The following is a 21,750-nucleotide window of genomic DNA, read 5'->3' as shown; positions in this document are numbered from 1 at the left end:
TGGAGGGAGGTATGTAATGATTTTCCCCAAGGTTCAGTAATAGGAGCACTGGTATTTTTGCTATACATTAGTGATTTGAACTTGAGGGTACAGGGCACAGTTTTGAAAACTGTAGATGACAAAACTTGCAAGTGCAGTAATCAGTAAGGAAGATAGTAATAGACTTCAAGAGGACATAAGCAGCTTGGCTGAATGTGGGGGGGGGTGGTGGTAAAACACATGGCAGATGAAATTCAACGCAGAAAAGTGTGAAGTGATGCATGTCTTATAGAATGAGGAAACACAATACAAACTAAATTGTACAACTTTAAAGGGAGTGCAAGAACAGAGACATTTGGGGGTGTTTGCGCACAAATTTTTGAAGATGGCAGGCCAGATTAACCAAGCAGTTAATAAAGCACACAGGGTTCTGGGTTTTATAAATAGAGGCATACAAAAGCCAAGAAGTTATGCTCCACACTTGAAGAAAGATGTGATGGCTTTGGAGAGGCTACAGAAGAGATTGACTAGAATGGTTCCAGGGATGAGGGATAACTAATATATAGACAGTTGTAGCTGGTGTTGTTCTCTTTAAAGCAGAGAAGAATAAGAGAGATTTGATCGACGTATTTAAAATCATAAAGGGTTTATATGGAATAAAAAGAGAAACTGTTTCCAACGACTGAAGGGTCGATAACCAGAGGACTGAGATTTAAGGTGACTGACAAAAGAACCAGAGACGTCACAAGGAAAACATTTTTTTTTTTTAACACGAGTGGTTAGGATTCAATAGTAGCTTCCAAAAGGGAAGTGGATAAATACTTGAAGGAGAAAAATATTTGCAGGGATATGGGCAAAGAGCCAGGGAGTGGGACTAACTGTATTGCTCTCTGAATGAGCCAACGCAGACTCAATGGGCTGAATGGCCTCCTTCTGTGCTACACTGTTCTGATAATTCTCCACGATTACAGTTTACAAACATTCACCTGCAGAAACCTGAAGTAATAATCTAGAGAAACATAGAATTGATAATCCTGATTAACTTTGTGTTATTTTAACAATTCAAAAACAGTCATTATGTTTCATGCCTTTGTTAAGCTCTCTTCCATGCTGTAGAACTGCAAGGCAGTTGCTGTGCACTTCTAGAACAAGAGTGCATGAAGTAAAACATCCCATGACACTACTTTAAGAACAGGGAAGTTCTCCAGGTGTCCAGACCCTTAACCAAAATCACTAAAGAAACAAATTATCAGGTCATTATCTCATTGCTGTTTGTGGGACATTGCCGTCCACAAGTTGGCTGCCACATTTCCCTACATTACAACAGTGGCTACACTTCAAAAAAAGTAATTGGCTGCACAGCTCTTTCAGATGTCCTGAGTTTGAGGGGTGCTAGATGAGTGCAAGTTCTCTACTTTCCTTATTCATGTATCGTGGTTTAACCATTACCTTTTCCTCATTCAGATGAATTCCACTGATCTCAAAGTCAAACATAAACAGCTCTGCGACTCTCCTGCAACATGTAAAGCAAATAACTTTGATGTACCTCAATTATCGAGACTTTTTTTAAAAAGCTGAATATCATGGCATCATTTTCCAATTGACAAATATATAACATTTTAATTTTAAAGAAATTACAGGCATGCACTAAATTCAAAACTGTATTACAAAGCGCCTGGTTGCAGACATTCTGTGGGGATTTTAACTTGTCCCCTGGTTACAGTTAAGATGGTAGGCCTCAACCTAAGGTCGCAAAAGAAAGCTGTTTGAGACTTTCAAAAGGAAGGCAAGGCCTTTTATTGCCCAAAAGCACTTTGATTGACAGCTTATTGAACAGAGACATTGGTTCAGATTTTCCTGAAAAGTGGCACCATTGTGATTGCAATCTGCACAATGTTCCAGGAAATTGTGGCATGAGTGACTTCTGCCATGCTATAACTTTCCAAAACCTTTATGCCGTCATGCCATTATGCTCACTGAAACTGCTAAAAACAAATTCTAATAGCTCCGCTCTACCAATATCAATGATGATTGCGATGATTGATGTTTACTGAAATTAATGCTACTTTGATCTAAACTGCCACTTAAACCATGGCAGAAAGGTGGACTCAATCGAGTGATAATCAATTGCTTGCTCATTTAGAAAAAAAAACATGAAAAAAGGTTATTTCATCAGCACGCAGATAATTAAAGAAACAACTATAAATGAAAGAAGAAATTGAAATTGGAAAGAACCGAGCAGCAGGAAAATTGATGCCCTTCCTTGGAGTTCACGGTAGTTAGAGCTTGGTAGAATACTTACCATATCCTCAAGGTATTTGTGCAACAGCTGATGCTGAGCAATTCTATGCAAGTGAATGAAGTTAAGCGTTTGAACAAACTTAATCTTAAAATGTAAAAGTATCAAGGCATAAATCCAATCTTACTTGAAATCGGATCTGGTACTTCTTTCTAAATGAAGCCAGTTAGGCCCTCCCTTAATGTTTCAAATACTAAAATTTCCATCTTCATTTGACAAAATGGACCAATAATGGCAAATAGAAACAGATTAAAATATGAACAGTATCTGGACAAGTTTCTTGTAACATGCTGAAAATTTCAAGCTGATAAATTGTTCACATGAATTTTGCAGTATGTTAATCCGTAAAATAGAATAATCTGTCGAATCCGCAAGCCATTCAAACTTAAGTCACCAGTTGTGAGGCTAAATCTCAAATTCATTGTAATTAGCCAGAGGGTGATAGGCTAGAATTTACAGCAAGTGATCTTTTCTTTAAAAGTCCAAGTTTAGACAGAAAGGCAGCTACATCATTCTTGTTTGATGTAATCAAGGAGGGCAGGAAATAAAAATCTCACTATATTAAACTGCATATTGTTTGTTCATCAATCTCATGTAAATAAGACCACTTATTGGTTCAAAGCTTATGCCAGGAGTCAGTAAGAAGGTTATCTAATCTGCTATTCAAAGGGAGACATATATGATACATTCCAATAGCCAGTGCACAGAATAGGAATTCTCTGTTATAATCGCTGGGTCATTCTAACATTCACCTAGATACTGCACCGGAAAAGAGACACTACAGATCACAGGAGATGTAAGGTCCAATTACTGGAGCGTTCAGTAACTCTGAATGAGAGAGTATCTACTGAAATAACCCAAAGAGATACCCACAACTCTCTCCTGTCAAGTTGTAGTGCTTCCATAACATAAACCTTTCAGTACATTCTGATTTCCAGCCCTGTAGCTTACTTTTAGACAAAAAAAAAATCTTGGTTTTCTCAGATTTTGGGTGGAAGGGAATGGGGAACAGAATCTAAAAATACCTTGTATCTGGATCCAGGGAATCCATGGCTTCTTTATCCTTCAGTAAGTTTTTCAAACTATTGCAAAGTTCAATATTAGTATTCAATCTAGGAAGAAGGGGGGAAAAAAAAAATCACACTGTGGAATGTTAAAAAAGTTTTTAAAAATGTATTCAGTATTAGTACCACCCAACAGGCTAACTTTAAACAGGACCTACTGCTTCAGTGAGCAGTGACTTGCTATATTTAATACCTATATGTCACATGAATTAAATGTACTTACTGTTGGTACAGACTTATAAAAACATTTAATCCATTTCAGTTTTGCTCACTTCCACTAGTCACTATTGCCTCAATCTCTGCTTGACTAGTTGTTGCTGCTCCTCCAGGATGAATCCCTATGTTCTCCATGAAAGTTCCACTGTGCTGTGCCCAGATAATTCTGGTGGCAGACTCAAGTGATAATCTGCACTATTGGTGAGAAATCCACCAGACAGATTACTGCCATGGTCAGCACCTGCAAGAACCTCCACCTAAAATTTTACATTCTTACCAGTGAGTCACAGCAGCCCACCTTTCATTAAGTGGCAGCTCCACTACTTCAGTTGCTCCCTGAATATGAATATACAGTTGATTTGGACACAGACTGAGAAGTCACTAAGCACTGTTCTCTGGCAACAGCTTTTTCTGCTGTCAAACTACTTCCCTTGCATATTGGCCTCCATGTTTTCCAACAAGACGAGCCATCTGTGGTGGATTCCAATTTTCCTATCAATGTATTCCCCCCCTAAAGATGGCACCAGAATTAAGATGTAATCAAATAACCACTTCAGATATACTGTAAAATGGGACAAAGAATCAGTTTCTGTAAAAAAAAAAGTGATTACACATCATTGGGGCCAATACATGGAAGACGTAAAGAATATGGGACTGCCAAGGTTTAAAAATAAGGCAAAGATGACACTTTGTCCACTGCATGAGCACTTACAAAGAGTAAGCTGCAGTCAGATTGTCCAGCTGAGCAGGGCTAATACAACAGAACCTGGTCCAGTAGAAGTATGCATCTTATGCCCAAAATCTATAATATATACCGCACCAATACATTGCATGTATTTTAAAAGAGTTTTCATTGTCAACACAAATAATAGAGGCATACAAGAGCCGAGAATGTCAGGATTTGAATAGCCATAGAATTATTTAGATTGCCTATTGCATGTAAATTTGGTATGCAAGGCCTGCATTTGTTTGAAAGCTCACGTAACTGCAATACTTAGTGCCACCTAGAGGAGTAACATGATGGGTATTTTCAATGTCAATGGCGTCAACTACCTGTTGCAACCTGTGACAGAGCATGGATACCCAACCCGACCCAGACGACATGCTTTGGGTTGGGTCGGGTCGCACTTACGGATACGGCATTCAGGCTCAGGTCAGGTCGGACACACTCGATCACCACCTCCAGTAAGTGGCTCCAACGTTAATGTACTTTTTGGACTTGAAAGATGGTTTTGCTACAGTTATTTTAAGATTGTGCAGATAAGCAACCAAGTGAAAAACGGAAGTTAGGTTAACTGATGGTCGGGTCAGAGGCGGGAAAAAATTAAAAGGAAGCGGGCCGGGTCGGGCTCAGTGTCGGATGTGGTTCTGTCGGGCTCGGGTCGGGTTTCATTTGCATACCCGAGCCGGCCTTTACTGTGACACACAATAGCTACTACCTGATCGTGATTCACAATACAGCCACTGTGTTCCCAGAAGTCACTCAAAACACTTAATTTTTTTCCACTCGTATTATTCTCACCATAGGTCATTTCTAATGCACAAAATAAGGGCATAAATGAAACTAATTCCACAATACCATGATTAAATGTATTTATTGGACTGTCTCTTGTGCCTTTAATGTCTTCATTGAAGTTTTTTTTAAGAAACACTTGAAAGCCTCAGCCTTCCCTAACCCTGGGTTTGGCCTCGATATTTTGGACTACAGCTATAATGGAGCTAAACTGTATCGTGTAAAGCAATGCAAACGAAGTCTCTAGGCAGTGACAATCTTTCACTGTCAAGTAATAATCAAAAAATATGAAAGGCAAATGCAAGTACTAGAATTCAGACATTAGCAAAGAAGGTCTAGAGCAAAAGTTCCCAAACTGGAGGCATGGCAAAGTTATTAGAGGGTGGGGGAGGATCGTGAGGATGACAGGCTGGCCAAGGGATGCACCCTCATATAGCCAGAGGAGGATATGTGCAACTGCATCAGTGGCTTTTGTGCTTGGCAGCATATTTGCCTTACGCCCCCTCCTGCCCTTGCTCCAATAACCTCAATCAAGTCCCCAGTTTGAGAACCTTTGCTTTACAACTTCTTCACTAATACCTCACATTTCTGGTACTTGGATCGGAAAGAAACATCTTGCATTTATAAAGTGCCGCTCATGTTCTTCAGATGTCCCAAAGTGCTTCGCAGCCAAATGAGATTTAATCACTTATTTTGTAGATAAAGGTAGCAGCTAAATTGCACACAGCAAGGTCCCACAAACAGCAATGAGATTCATAGATTTAAACATCCAAAAATACATGCCAATTTCTACAGTGGCTATTAGATCAATAGAGCTGCTTCTTGTGCAACTCTGCTAAAATCACCTCACAATGCACCTCTTATGTGAGGCAGCATCTATTAAAGTGAAAGATTTCTGGGGCACCAGATATCCACATGAAAGTAGAGAATATTTAAGCAGTTGGCTATGTGAAGCATGCAATTCCTACAGCACCTGAGGTAGGGTAAACATCCTGAACTTCTCACTTTATCCCTAATTTTTGAAGCCAATGGGATTAACCTCTGCCATTGTCTTGGGAACGAAAAATCTTAGAATATTTGGTGGGCCGGTGGGGGGAAAGTTAGGGCATAAATGGGACATGAAAGCACAACAACAACAAAAGTTTGGGAACCTGTGGTCTAGAGTAAGCATTCAAAAATTAATTGGGTTTTCCCCAATGGCACAGATCAGATCAATGTACAGGATTGAGTCACAGCCCAGAAGGTTCCAATGACAACTGCTGGAAACGCATATTCAGACAACAGGCAAGGACAAAGCTACATTCATTTGTGAAGGCTCTATATTGTTGAATAACCCAACATCCCCTGTTCATAAGAACAGCTACTTGATTGAAGGACCAACATTAGATACAAAACCACGCCAAGTATACTCCAACTTTAGTTGCTGTCTTCAGAAGGCAGCGGGTAATGGCTTTGTTTTTCTTTTGACTTTCTGCAATCACACAGAAGTAGCCTTTAATTTGCACAAATAGTTCTTGCACTGTCAATTCTGAAAACATACTTTTCCACCACTGTGCCAACGGTCGTACAGGTGATCTCCGCAGCTTCTCGAAATGAAGGGTCTGGGTGCGCTACCTTAACAAAATCTGCCTAGTATGAAAAATACAGTAATGAGTGACAAGATCATGTTACTTTTCCATTAGCCATAAACACTTAATTTTCTAGAAATACACAATCTTTAATTTCAGAGTTCAATGTTAAAGAATGAGGCCTATCATTTTGAAGTTCTAATGAATTTGTAAATTTAAATTTCTCACATATACAGGCTGCTGCAGAAAGATAGATATTAACACACATTATCCCAACAAGCTGACTGTGCATGGACAGCCTCAGAAAGCATATCCATACAGACCATAGTAATGGAGTACAATTTCCAAAAATAACATACAACAAAACTCAATGAACCATCAGCCCTTTTCAGGTACACACTTCCTGTGAAATCTACCAATATATCGCAAAACCAAATTCAAGTTATAATTCTGATTTTAGTTGGGAAATCACATGCAGAAAAAAACAGAATTAAATTCTGCAGGAAGACAAAGCATCCAAAAAGTAATACACCAAAAATTATTAACCTAGCAATAAAAATAATGAAAATATGGGAAAATACTAAGTCTACACAGTAATAGTTAATGAAGATCAAATAAAACCTTACTTGGGCACCTACTGGGCCAGTACAAGATTCTTTGCTCCAATTCTTGACCAGATCCCTATTCCAAATAGTTCAAAGCTAAATGCCTGCTATTTGAAATTAACGTTGCAATGAAAAGTTTGTGTGGAGTATGTGGTCGCTGATGTAAAGTATTTTAAACAAGTTATGGAGTATAGCTGTAAATACATGAAGTAATACCCAAACTAGACAAACCTACTCTGTAGAGATAGTGGTGGTGGCGTACATTGATTTGCTAATCATTAATAGCTGTCTATCCAAGACAACACCCTGTATAACATAGTGCAACAGGGTGCAAGATGCATTTTCACATTTTTCAAATAATTTATTAGCGTACATATTGTAAAGCTACAGACTCAATTTGATTCAGCAAAAAGAAAGAGAACTTTATCCAGTGATGGTGTAACATCACAGGTCATGAAACACCTAAAGTTATGGGGTATAGAGGTGTGCATAAAAATGTTGTAATAGAGGGATAAGGCCAGATAGCTGCTCAAACGATCACTATTTCTAGAATATATTAATTTGATTCATTTTTTAAACTCATTCACGGGATACGTACATACTGCCCTTCTTGAACCACTGCAGTCCATGTGGTGTACATACACCCACAGTGCTGTTAGGGAGGGAGAATTTTGGACCAGCATCATTAAGGAACGGCGATAAATTTCCAAGTCAGGATGGTGTGTGGCTTGGAGAGGAACTGGCAGGTTGTGATTTTCTCATCCACCTGCTGCCCTTGTCCTTCTAGGTGGAAGTAGTCATGGGTTTGGAAGGTGCAATCGAAGGAGGCCTGGCAAATTGCTGCAGTGCATCTTGTAGATGGTACACAGTGCAGCCACATCGCACCGTGATGGAGGGAGTGAACATTTAAGATGGTAGAGGATGGGGTCCCAATGAAGCAGCCACTTTGTCCTGAATGGCATTGAGCTTGTTGAGTGCTGTTCGAGCTACACACATCTAGGCAAGTGGAGAGTATTCTATCACACTCCTGACTTGTGGCTTGTAGATGGTGGAAAGGCTTTGGGAGACAGGGTATGAGTAACTCGCTGCAAAATACCCACCCTCTATACGGTTGTCACCACAGTATTTATATGGCCGGGCCTGTTCAGGTTCTGGCCAATGGTGCTCCTGAATGCCACCCACCCCGCCACAAGGAATATCGATAGGCGAATTCAGCAATGGTAATGCCACTGAATGTTAACAGGAGGTGCATATACTCTCTCTTTTTGGAGATGGTCATTGCTTGACACCTATATGATGCAAATGTTACTTGTGACTCATCAGACCACACCTGAAAGCTGTCCAGGTCTTGCTGCACGCGGGCATTGACTGCTTGATTATGCAAGGAGCTGAAAATGCAACTGAACACGGTGCAATTACCAACGAGCATCCCCACCTCTGGCCTTGGGAAGAAGGAAGAATCATTGATGAAGCAGGCTGAAGATGGTTGGGCCTAGGACACTGCCCTGAGGAACTCCTGCAGCTATCATCTTCCTCAGTGCTCGGTGTGACATCAACCAGTGGGGAGTTTTTCCTCCTGATTCCCATTGATTTCAATTTTACTAGGACTCTTTGATGCCACACTTGGTCAAATGCTACCTTAATGTCAAGGGCAGTGACTCTCACTTCACCTCTGGAATTCAGCTTTTTTGTCCATTTTTTCTATATTACAACAGTGACTACACTTCAAAAAGTACTTCATTGACTGTAAAGTGCTTGAGATGTCCAGTGGCCATGAAAAGCACAATATAAATGCAAGTCTTTATTTCTTTTTATATTTGGACCAAAGCTATAATGAGGTCTGGAGCCAAGTGGTACTGGCAAAAGCCAATCTGAGCACTGGTGAGCAGATTATTTGTGAGTAAGTTCCATTTGATAGCTCTGTTGACAACCCCTTCCATTAAAAATGGCAACATTGTGAACTGAGCAGCATAAAATTCAATGGGCTACTAACATCTACAAAGTTCCAAGATAATGCATAGGTAGGCACAAGGCAACTGTAGGTTGCAGTCTTCAATTACAATACCATTCTATATTCTACTGAATTAACTATGCAAAAGAAAAAGGAAAAAATCTTGCAATTATATAGCACCTTTCACAATCTCAGGACATCCCAAACGCTTTACAGCCAATTAAGTATTTTTAAGGTGCAATCACTGATGTAACAGTCAGCTTTTCAACTAAGAAACAAAATAGATTTACACGAGACAACACAGCTTTACAAAGTGCATATTCAACTGCAATGTCTCCTGCAGTTTTTACCAGCTAAACTACCAATATTTCCACATTTCAGAACAAATAATTTGATAAACTAGAAATGGTTCTTCTTGAATGGCAAGTTTTCTATTGGGTAGCCTTCCTCCTACAAACCAATTTTCACTTTAATTGCAAAGTCAAGCACATTTTTGATCAACAGGGAGGCAAAACTAATTTAAACTATAAAACCAGTGCCTGCCTAAGTTGAAAGTCATATAAAACGTAGAAATAATAAAAAGTTATCACTACTTACCAAATCAGCAACTCTACAAAGACAGTCTGAAAGCCTGTCAAAGATTTGAACAATCTGAGGACCAGGTGGTGTTCTACAGGCTTGCTCCACTAACTGTTCAGTTTCTTTCAATGCATTTTCTTGTGCCACCTGAAATCCTTCGGGAGAGTTCAGCTCATGTACACCAAAAAGGCCCTTAACGAAAAAGGTATGAAACTTTAGATCACAGAAAGGACTTGCAATTATAGAGCGCCTTTCATGACCTCAGGGCATCCCAAAGAGCTTTACAGCCAATAAAGTACTTTTGAAGTGGAACCATTGTTGAAATATAGAAAACACAGCAGCCAATTTGCACACAGCAAGTTCCCACAAACAGCAATGTGGCACTGACCAGATTTTGTAATGTTGATTGAAGGATAAACATTGGCCAGGACACCAGGATAAGTGCCCTGCTCATCCTCAAAATAGTGCCACGGGAACTTTTATATCCACCTGAGAGGGTAGGTGGGGCCTCGGTTTAACAGCACCTCTGACAGCCTTGATTTTTGTGCTCAAGTCTCTGGAGTGAGACACGAACCCACAACCATCTGACTCAGGTGAGTGTGCTACCAACTGAACCATGGTTGAACTTCTGTGCAAATTATAATTTTACTCACACAGGTGGCTGCAACACATGGTTGAGCTCCTAAAGAGCTACAAAAATGGCTCATCCAAAGGAGAACAGGTTTACATGGTACGTAAAATGTAGCCCAGTAACATATTGCAGTATAACTGGGAAATCGAGAGATTAAACTAGACAGACTGCAAAACATTTGGACTAAACTTGCTTTTATAATACTGTTAACAAAGTTAGAAAAACTAACATTCAGGGGGTGCTAAGTATACAATAATAAAAATATTTAAATATATATGGCACCTCATCACATTACAAAGTGCTTTTGACACATTTGAGTTAACAATGAATTAAATGGAGTAATTTGAGGTAAACACAACAGGCAATTTGAACACAGCATGATCCTCCAAACAGCAACTACAGATGTAATCAGATAAACTGTCTGAGCAGCATTCCCCAATTTATTTTTCAAATACTGCCACAGGACCTTTACCATCCAGCCAACAGACTTCAGCAGAACATCTTATCTGAAAGAACACTTTTGGCAATACAGGACTCTTTCAATCCCACCAATGGAATGTCACCCTAGATTATGGGCAGCACAGTGGCGAGCACTGTAGCCTCACAGCTCCAGCGACCCGGGTTCAGTTCTGGGTACGGCCTGTGTGGAGTTTGCAAGTTCTCCCTGTGACCGTGTGGTTTCCTCTGGGTGCTCCGGTTTCCTCCCATATGCCAAAGACTTGCGGGTTGATAGGTAAATTGGCCATTGTAAAAATTGCCCCTAGTGTAGGTAGGTGGTAGGAGAATTGAGGGAAGGTGGGGATGTGAAAGGGAAAATGGGATTAATGTAGGATTAGTATAGATGGGTGGTTGATGGTCGGCACGGACTCATTGGGCCGAAGGGCCTGTTTCGGTGCTGTATCTTTCTATTTATTATATGCTTAGTCATGGAACGGGATTTTACTTTACAATCTGAACTCTTATCAATGGAACGAAGACAAAAAGGAAAAAATACTTTTAAATACCATCTTTCATAATCTTAAGTCATCTCCAAAGTAATTTTGAAATGATGCTATTAGCGTAAACGCAGCAGCAAATTTGTACACACCAAGGTCCACAAACAGCAATGAACTAATTAGAATTAGAATTAGAATATTACAGCGCAGTACAGGCCCTTCGGCCCTCGATGTTGCGCCGATCATCTGACCGACACTATTCCATTTACATCCATATGTCTATCCAATGACCACTTAAATGCCCTTAAAGTTGGCGAGTCTACTACTGTTGCAGGCAGGGCGTTCCACGCCCCTACTACTCTCTGCGTAAAGAAACTACCTCTGACATCTGTCCTATATCTTTCACCCCTCAACTTAAAGCTATGTCCCCTCGTGTTTGCCATCCTCATCCGAGGAAAAAGACTCTCACTATCCACCCTATCTAACCCTCTGATTATCTTGTATGTCTCTATTAAGTCACCTCTCCTCCTCCTTCTCTCTAACGAAAACAACCCCAAGTCCCTCAGCCTTTCCTCGTAAGACCTTCCTTCCATACCAGGCAACATCCTAGTAAATCTCCTCTGCACCCTTTCCAAAGCTTCGACATCCTTCCTATAATGCGGTGACCAGAACTGCACGCAATACTCCAGGTGCGGCCTCACCAGAGTTTTGTACAGCTGCATCATGACCCCGTGGCTCTGAAACTCGATCCCCCTACTAATAAAGGCTAACACACCATATGCCTTCTTAACAGCCCTATTAACCTGGGTAGCAACTTTCAGGGATTTATGTACCTGGATACCAAGATCTCTCTGCTCATCTACACTACCAAGAATCTTCCCATTAGCCCAGTACTCTGCATTGCTGTTACTCCTTCCAAAGTGAATCACCTCACACTTCTCCGCATTAAACTCCATTTGCCATCTCTCAGCCCAGCTCTGCAGCCTATCTATGTCCCTCTGTACCCTACAACACCCTTCGACACTATCCACAACTCCACCGACCTTCGTGTCATCCGCAAATTTACTAACCCACCCTTCTACACCCTCATTCAGGTCGTTTATAAAAATGACAAACAGCAGTGGCCCCAAAACAGAACCTTGCGGTACACCACTAGTAACTAAACTCCAGGATGAACATTTGCCATCAACCACCACCCTCTGTCTTCTTTCAGCTAGCCAATTTCTGATCCAAAGCTCTAAATCACCTTCAACCCCATACTTGCGTATTTACTGCAATAGCCTACCGTGGGGAACCTTATCAAACGCCTTACTGAAATCCATATACACCACATCCACGGCTTTACCCTCATCCACCTGTTTGGTCACCTTCTCGAAAAACTCAATAAGGTTTGTGAGGCACGACCTACCTTTCACAAAACCGTGCTGACTATCGCAAATGAACTTATTCTTTTCAAGATGATTATAAATCCTGTCTCTTATAACCTTTTCCAACATTTTACCCACAACCGAAGAAAGGCTCACAGGTCTATAATTACCAGGGCTGTCTCTACTCCCCTTCTTGAACAAGGGGACAACATTTGCTATCCTCCAGTCCTCCGGCACTACTCCTGTCGACAATGACGACTTGAAGATCAACAACGGCTCTGCAATCTCCTCCCTGGCTTCCCAGAGAATCCTAGGATAAATCCCATCTGGCCCAGGGGACTTATCTATTTTCACTCTTTCCAAAATTGCTAACACCTCCTCCTTGTGAATCTCAATCCCATCTAGCCTAGTAGCCTGAATCTCAGTATTCTCCTCGGCAACATTTTCTTTCTCTACTGTAAATCTTTTTTTTCTTTTTGGGCCTCCTTATCTCGAGAGACAATGGATACGCGCCTGGAGGTGGTCAGTGGTTTGTGAAGCAGCGCCTGGAGTGGCTATAAAGGCCAATTCTGGAGTGACAGGCTCTTCCACAGGTGCTGCAGAGAAATTTGTTTGTTGGGGCTGTTGCACAGTTGGCTCTCCCCTTGCGCCTCTGTCTTTTTTCCTGCCAACTACTAAGTCTCTTCGACTCGCCACAATTTAGCCCTGTCTTTATGGCTGCCCGCCAGCTCTGGCGAATGCTGGCAACTGACTCCCACGACTTGTGATCAATGTCACACGATTTCATGTCGCGTTTGCAGACGTCTTTATAACGGAGACATGGACGGCCGGTGGGTCTGATACCAGTGGCGAGCTCGCTGTACAATGTGTCTTTGGGGATCCTGCCATCTTCCATGCGGCTCACATGGCCAAGCCATCTCAAGCGCCGCTGACTCAGTAGTGTGTATAAGCTGGGGATGTTGGCCGCTTCAAGGACTTCTGTGTTGGAGATATAGTCCTGCCACCTGATGCCAAGTATTCTCCGAAGGCAGCGAAGATGGAATGAATTGAGACGTCGCTCTTGGCTGGCATACGTTGTCCAGGCCTCGCTGCCGTAGAGCAAGGTACTGAGGACACAGGCCTGATACACTCGGACTTTTGTGTTCCGTGTCAGTGCGCCATTTTCCCACACTCTCTTGGCCAGTCTGAACATAGCAGTGGAAGCCTTACCCATGCGCTTGTTGATTTCTGCATCTAGAGACAGGTTACTGGTGATAGTTGAGCCTAGGTAGGTGAACTCTTGAACCACTTCCAGAGCGTGGTCGCCAATATTGATGGATGGAGCATTTCTGACATCCTGCCCCATGATGTTCGTTTTCTTGAGGCTGATGGTTAGGCCAAATTCATTGCAGGCAGACGCAAACCTGTCAATGAGACTCTGCAGGCATTCTTCAGTGTGAGATGTTAAAGCAGCATCGTCAGCAAAGAGGAGTTCTCTGATGAGGACTTTCCGTACTTTGGACTTCGCTCTTAGACGGGCAAGGTTGAACAACCTGCCCCCTGATCTTGTGTGGAGGAAAATTCCTTCTTCAGAGGATTTGAACGCATGTGAAAGCAGCAGGGAGAAGAAAATCCCAAAAAGTGTGGGTGCGAGAACACAGCCCTGTTTCACACCACTCAGGATAGGAAAGGGCTCTGATGAGGAGCCACCATGTTGAATTGTGCCTTTCATATTGTCATGGAATGAGGTGATGATACTTAGTAGCTTTGGTGGACATCCGATCTTTTCTAGTAGTCTGAAGAGACCACGTCTGCTGACGAGGTCAAAGGCTTTGGTGAGATCAATGAAAGCAATGTAGAGGGGCATCTGTTGTTCACGGCATTTCTCCTGTATCTGACGAAGGGAGAACAGCATGTCAATAGTCGATCTCTCTGCACGAAAGCCACACTGTGCCTCAGGGTAGACGCGCTCGGCCAGCTTCTGGAGCCTGTTCAGAGCGACTCGAGCAAAGACTTTCCCCACTATGCTGAGCAGGGAGATTCCACGGTAGTTGTTGCAGTCACCGCGGTCACCTTTGTTTTTATAGAGGGTGATGATGTTGGCATCGCGCATGTCCTGGGGTACTGCTCCCTCGTCCCAGCACAGGCATAGCAGTTCATGTAGTGCTGAGAGTATAGCAGGCTTGGCACTCTTGATTATTTCAGTATTATTTGATTAATACTGACGAAAAATATTCATTTAACGCTTCCCCTATCTCCTCTGATTCCGCACACAACTTCCCACTACTATCCTTGATTGGCCCTGTTCTAACTCTTATCATTCGTTTATTCCTGATATACCTATAGAAAGCCTTAGGGTTTTCTTTGATCCTATCCGCCAATGACTTCTCGTGTCCTCTCCTTGCTCTTCTTAGCCCTCCCTTTAGATCCTTCCTGGCTAGCTTGTAACTCTCAAGCGCCCTAACTGAGCCTTCACGTCTCATCCTAACATAAGCCTTCTTCTTCCTCTTGACAAGCGCTTCAACTTCTTGAGTAAACCACGGCTCCCTTGCTCAACAACTTCCTCCCTGACTGACAGGTACATACTTATCAAGGACACGCATTAGCTGCTCCTTGAATAAGCTCCACATTTCGTTTGTGCCCATCCCCTGCAGTTTCCTTCCCCATCCTACACATCCTAAATCTTGCCTAATCGCGTCATAATTTCCTTTCCCCCAGCTATAATTCTTGCCCTGCGGTATATACCTGTCCCTGCCCATCGCTAAGGTAAACCTAACCGAATTGTGATCACTATCGCCAAAGTGCTCACCTACATCTAAATCGAACACCTGGCCGGGTTCATTACCCAGTACCAAATCCAATGTGGCATCGCCCCTGGTTGGCCTGTCCACATACTGTGTCAGAAAACCCTCCTGCACACACTGGACAAAAACAGACCCATCTAAAGTACTCGAACTATAGTATTTCCAGTCAATATTTGGAAAGTTAAAGTCCCCCATAACCACTACCCTGTTACTCTCGCTCCTGTCGAGAATCATCTTCGCTATCCTTTCCTCTACATCTCTGGAACTATTCGGAGGTCTATAGAAAACTCCCAACAGGGTGACCTCTCCTCTCCTGTTTCTAACCTCGGCCCATACTACCTCAGTAGACGAGTCCTCAAACGTCCTTTCTGCCGCTGTAATACTTTCCTTGATTAACAATGCCACACCCCCCCCTCTTTTACCCTCTTCTCTGTTCTTTCTGAAACATCTAAATCCCGGAACCTGCAACATCCATTCCTGCCCCTGCTCTACCCATGTCTCTGAAATGGCCACAACATCAGGATCCCAGGTACCAACCCATGCTGCAAGCTCACCCACCTTATTCCGGATGCTCCTGGCGTTGAAGTAGACACACTTTAAACCAAGTTCTTGCTTGCCAGTGCCCTCTTGCGTCCCTGTAACCTTATCCCCTACCTCACTACTCTCAACAGCCTGTACACTGGCACTGCAATTTAGGTTCCCATTCATAAATGATCAAATAATTTGTTATATGTGCTGGCTGAATGATGAACGATGGCCAAGACAATGAGAGAACTTGCCTGTTCTTCTTCGAATAGCGCTGTGGGATCTTTAATGTCAACCTGCAACATTTATCATCTCATCTGAAAAGCTGTACTGCGGGAGGAGCACGAAGAGAGGCAACATAAAATAAAGGGCACAATTCTAAAAGGGGTGCAGGAGCAGAGGGACCATTTAAGGTCACAGAGCAGGTTGAGAAAACAGGTTTCAAGGCAGATGGGATCCAAGGCTTTATAAATATAGGCTAAGAGTACAAAATCTAGAAGTTATGATGCACCTTTATAAAACATTGGTTCGGCCTCAACTGTTGAATTCTGGGTGCTCACTTTAGGAAGGATGCAAAGGCATTAGAGAGAATGCAGAAAAGATTTACTAGAATGGTTACAGGGATGACTGTTCAGTTACATGGATTGATTGGAGAATTTGAGTGAAAATTTGATAAATATGTTCGAAATAATGAGTAGTCTGGACAGAGTAGATAGGGAGAATACGTTCCCATTGGCGTAAGTGTTGAGAACTACAGGACACCAATTTAAGATGAATGGCACAAGAACCAAAGGCAACATGAGGAAAAACATTTTTATATAACAAGTGGTTAGGTAATAATCCCTGGATTACTACCTGAGCCATGAGAAAATTGGCATGCAGTAAATAAGAGAGGGAAGTAAGTAGAAGCTAGTTCAGCTCAATGGAGTCCTGCTTCAACACAGTGCTTAAGTCAGGAATTTAGCGAGTGTGGGAATCCAGCACAGTGAGGGAAGAGGTGCTGTTCTAATCCTTTACAGAACAAGCAGTGATCCAAGAGAGGGAGTGGGACGCAAGCAAGATTAGAGAGCTGAAGTTCAGAGGTATTAATTAGCTAAGCAGGTAGGTGACTGGTTGGTGAGTTTTAAGGTTTCTTTTATTTTCTGTAAACTGGGGCAGTAGCTTGAACTAGTACCAGCGAGATACAAGTCCTGTATTAAATTTATAGCTTAGCTACTAGTTAAACTACTTAATATAACTAATCATTGAGTGATATTTCTAAACTTGAAATAATTAGTTAAAATAAAATTAAACTGGCAGTGTAGGGACATCAGTGCGATCCACCGCAACCACATCTGCAGTAAATGTCTACAGCTCAAAGAACTTCACCGAGTTGATGAGCTGGAATCCGAGCTTCGGACACTGCCATCCATCAGGGAGGAGAAAAAAGGTACCTGGATACAGGTTCCAGGAGGCAGTCACACCCCATAGGTTAGGTATTTCAGCATGTGATAGACAGAGCTAAACGATCCCACAACCTACGATCAGATCAAAGCTCTGCAGTCCTACCACATGCAGTCGTGAATGGTGGACAACGAAACAACTAACGTGAGGAGGAGGCTCCACAAACAACCCCAATTTCAAAGAAGGGGAAGCCCAGCATGGCAGTGTAAAAGACAAGGCTGAAACACTTAACCATCTTCAGCCAGAAGTGCCAAGTGCATGATCCATCTTGGCCTCCTCCAGAAGTCCCCAGCATCACAGATGCCAGTCTTCAGCCAATTTGATTCACTCTAGGTGATATCAAGAAACAGCTGAAGGCACTGGATACAGCAAATGTTATGGACCCGAACATCTCAGAAGTAATACTGAAGACTTGTGCTCCAGACCTAGCAGCACCCCTAGCCAAGCTGTTCCAGTACAGCTACAACACTGGCATGGGAGGCAGTGGCATAGTGGTATTGTCACTGAACTAGTAACCCAGAAACCCAGGGTATTGCTCGGGGAACATGGGTTCAAATCCTACCAAAGCAGAAGGCGGAATTTGAATTCAATTAATAAATCTGGAATTAAAAGCTATTGTCGTAAAAACCCATCTGGTTCACTAATGTCCTTTAAGGAAGGAAATCTGCTATCCTTACCTGGTCTGGCCTATGTATGATACCAGACCCACAGCAATGTGGTTGACTCTTAATGCCCTGAGATGGCCTAGCAAGCCACTCAGTTCTATCAAACCGCTACAAAGTCAATAAGGAATGAAACCGTATTGACCTCGGCACAGGAAATGACAATGGCATTGACCTCGGCACAGGAAATGACAACGGCAAACCCAGCCCTGTCGACCCTGCAAAGTCCTCCTTACTAACATCTGGGGGCTTGTGCCAATGTTGGGAGAGCTATCCCACAGACTAGTCAAACAACAGCCTGACAGTCATACTCAAGGAATCACACCTTACAGACAATGTCCCAGACACCGCCATCACCATGTCCGTGTATGTCCTGTCCCACCGGCAGGACAGACCCAGCAGAGGTGGCGGTAGTGTTATAGTTGGGAGGGAGTTGCCCTGGGAGTCCTCAACATCGACTCATCGAACCATAGAAAAAATACAGCACAGAAGGAGGCCATTCAGCCTGTTGTGTCCCTGCCAGCCGGAAAAAAAAAACTAGCTGCCCAATCTAATTCCACTTTCCAGCACCTGGTCCATAGCCTTGCAGGCTACTTCAGATGTATGTCCAGGTACCTTTCCAAAAATTGAGGGTTTCTGTCTCCACGACCATTCCTAGCAGTGAAATCCAGACTCCCACCACCCTCTGGGTGAAAACATTTTACCTCATGTCCCCTCTAATCCTTCTACCAATCACCTTAAATCTGTGCCCCTTAGTAATTGACCTCTCCGCTAGGGGAAACAGGTACTTCCTGTCTACTCTATCTAGGCCCCTCATAATTTTGTACACCTCAATTAAGTCATCCCTCAGTCTCCTCTGTTCTAAGGAAAACAACCCTAACCTATCCAATCTTTCTTCATAGCTGCAATTTTCAAGCCCTGCCAACATTCTTGTAAATCTCCTCTGCACTCTCTCTGGAGCAGCTATGTCCTTCCTGTAATGTGGTGACCAGAACTGTACGCAATACTCCAACTGTGGCCGAACCAGCATTTTATACAGTTTCAGCATTACATCCCTGCTTTTGTATTCTATACCTCGGCCAATAAAGGAAAGCATTCTATATGCCTTCTTCACCACTCTATCTACCTGTCCTGCCACCTTTAGGGACTTGTGGACATGCACTCCAAGGTCTCTCGCCTCTTCTACCCCTCTCAATATCCTCCCGTTTATTGTGTATTCTCTCGCTTTATTTCTCCGTATTTAATTCCATTTGCCACTTTTCCGTCCACTCAACCAAACCATTGATATCATTCTGGAGTCTACAGCCATCCTCTTCCCAATGAACTACACAACCAATTTTTGTGTCATCAGCAAATTTACCAATCATGCCTCCCATATTTAAGTCCAAATCATTAATATATACCACAAACAGCAAGGGACCCAATACTGAGCACTGTGGAACGCCACTGGAAAAGCTTTCCATTCACAAAAACATCCGTCAACCACTACCCTTTGTTTCCTGTCACTGAGCCAATTTTGGATCCAACCTGCCACATTCCCTTGTATTCCATGGGCTTTAATTTTACTGACCAGTCTGCCATGTGAGACCTTGTCAAATGCCTTACTAAAATCCATGTACTACCCTCATCAATCCCCGTTACTTCCTGAAAGAATTCAATCAAGTTAATGAGACATGACCTTCCCTTAACAAATCCATGCTGACTATCCATGATAAATCCGTGTCTTTCTAAGTGTCAGTTTATCCCATCCCTCAGAATTGTTTCCAATAATTTACCCACCACCAAGGTCAGACTGACTGGCCTATAATTATTTGGCCTATCCCCCACACCCTTTTTAAACAAACAAACAATCATAACATTCGCAGACCTCCAATCCTCTGGCACCTTGCCCGTAGCCAGTGAGGATTTGAAGATGATCCTCAGCACATCTGCTATTTCCTCTCTGACTTCCTTTAACAACCTGGGATGCAATCCATCCGGCCCTGGCGATTTATCCACTTTCAAGGATGTCAGACCCTCCAGCACTTCCTCTTTCATTATGCTTATTGTATCTAATATTTCACACTCCTCTTCCTTTACTACAATGTCTCATGGCATCAGGTCAAACATGGGCAAGGAAACTTCCAGCTGATTACCACCTACCGCGCACCCCCCACCCCCAGTTGATGAAACAGGACTCCATATTAAACACCACTTGGAGGAAGCACTGAGGGTGGCAAGGGTGCAGGATGTACTCTAAGTGGGGGACTGCAACGTCCACCAAGAGTGGCTCAGTAGCACCATTACCGCTGGAGCTGTTAGAGTCCTAAAGGACATAGCTGCTAGACTGGGTCTGCGGCAGGTGGTGAGGGAACCAAGAGGAGAAAACATACTTGGCCTCGTCCTCGACAATCTGGCTGTCGCAGATGCATCTGTCCATGACAGTATTGGTAGGAGTGACCACCGCACAGTCCTTGTGGAGACGAAGTACCGTCTTCACATTGAGGATACCCTCCATCGTATTGTGTGGCACTGTCACCGTGCTAAATGGGATAGACTTCAAACAGATCTAGCAACTCAAAACTGGGCATCCATGAGGCACTGTGGGCCATCAGGAGCAGAATTGTACACAACCACAATCTGCAACCTCATGGCCCAGCATAACCCCCACTCTACCTTTACCATCAAGCCCAGGGCTCAACCCTGGTTCAATGAAGACTGCAGGAGAGCATGCCAAGAGCAGCATCAGGCATACCTCAAAATGAGGTGTCCACCTGGTGAAGCTACAACACAGGACTACTTGTGTGCCAAACAACAGAAGCAGCATGCGATACAAAGAGCTAAGCGATCCCATAACCAACAGATCAGATCTAAGCTCTGCAGTCCTGACACATCCAGCCGTGCATGGTGGTGGACAATTAAACAACTAACTGGAGGAGGTGGCTCCACACTGTCATTGATGGGGGAGCCCAGCACATCAGTGCAAAAGATAAGGCTGAAGCATTTGCAACAATCTTCAGCCAGAAGTGCCGAGTGGATGATCCATCTCAACCTCCTCTGACAGATGCCAGCTTCAGACAATTTGATTCACGCCACATGATGCACTGAGTGTGAAGAAGGGAGCTTGGTAAGTGTGTGAATTTTAAGGGATAATCTCTAAAGACTAGTTTTGTTTTGTTTACATGTAGCAATTAATTGAAATTACTGTTTCCGTTAAGAGGGAAGTCAGGTTTCTTGTAGTTTTAAACAGGGGTATACTAACACTCAGAATAGCTGAAGCTAATTAATTAGGTAGCTAGCTTAAACTGGTTTCTGAGCTTTAGCAGAGCAGACACAGCACTGTTTTCGGAGTATAAATTGAGGGGGCTCCGTGCTGCTTGTCTGCATTGAGTGCTGCTGGAGGGCAGAGTGTGAAGAAGGGAGTTTGGTAATTGAAGGAGTTTGGTAAGGGGGGAGCTATAAATTAAGAAAATAAATTTGAGTGCAGAGTATAAAGTGGGAGTTTGGTGTGTGAGGGAGGGGCTCCTTTCTTTCACCTTTTTTGAACCTACAGTAGCTGCCTCTCTCTTCAGTACAGGGGAAGAAGTTGATTGAGAAGTAAAATAGCTTACCAGATATTCCCCATTGTAATAAAAAGTTTTTAAAGTTACG

At 42.9% G+C, this 21,750-nt stretch overlaps 1 protein-coding gene across 1 annotated transcript in view; it reads right to left on the bottom strand.

Annotated features, from left to right (window-relative positions):
• Window positions 1-21,750, bottom strand: part of LOC137371293 (mitochondrial intermediate peptidase-like) — a 252,397-nt gene that overhangs the window by 217,811 nt on the left and 12,836 nt on the right. Inside the window, exons 2-5 of the mRNA XM_068033632.1 lie at window positions 9,793-9,966; window positions 6,612-6,700; window positions 3,304-3,390; window positions 1,429-1,492 (exon numbers count right to left, since the gene is read on the bottom strand). Coding sequence (XP_067889733.1) covers window positions 1,429-1,492; window positions 3,304-3,390; window positions 6,612-6,700; window positions 9,793-9,966 — 414 coding nt within the window. The remainder of the gene's footprint in view (window positions 1-1,428; window positions 1,493-3,303; window positions 3,391-6,611; window positions 6,701-9,792; window positions 9,967-21,750) is intronic.

This window comes from Heterodontus francisci, chromosome 6 (genome assembly GCF_036365525.1).
Source record: "Heterodontus francisci isolate sHetFra1 chromosome 6, sHetFra1.hap1, whole genome shotgun sequence".
NCBI lineage: Eukaryota > Metazoa > Chordata > Chondrichthyes > Heterodontiformes > Heterodontidae > Heterodontus > Heterodontus francisci.
The sequence above is the reverse complement of the archived record's forward strand: the minus strand, read 5'-3'. Positions and strand labels throughout refer to the sequence as shown.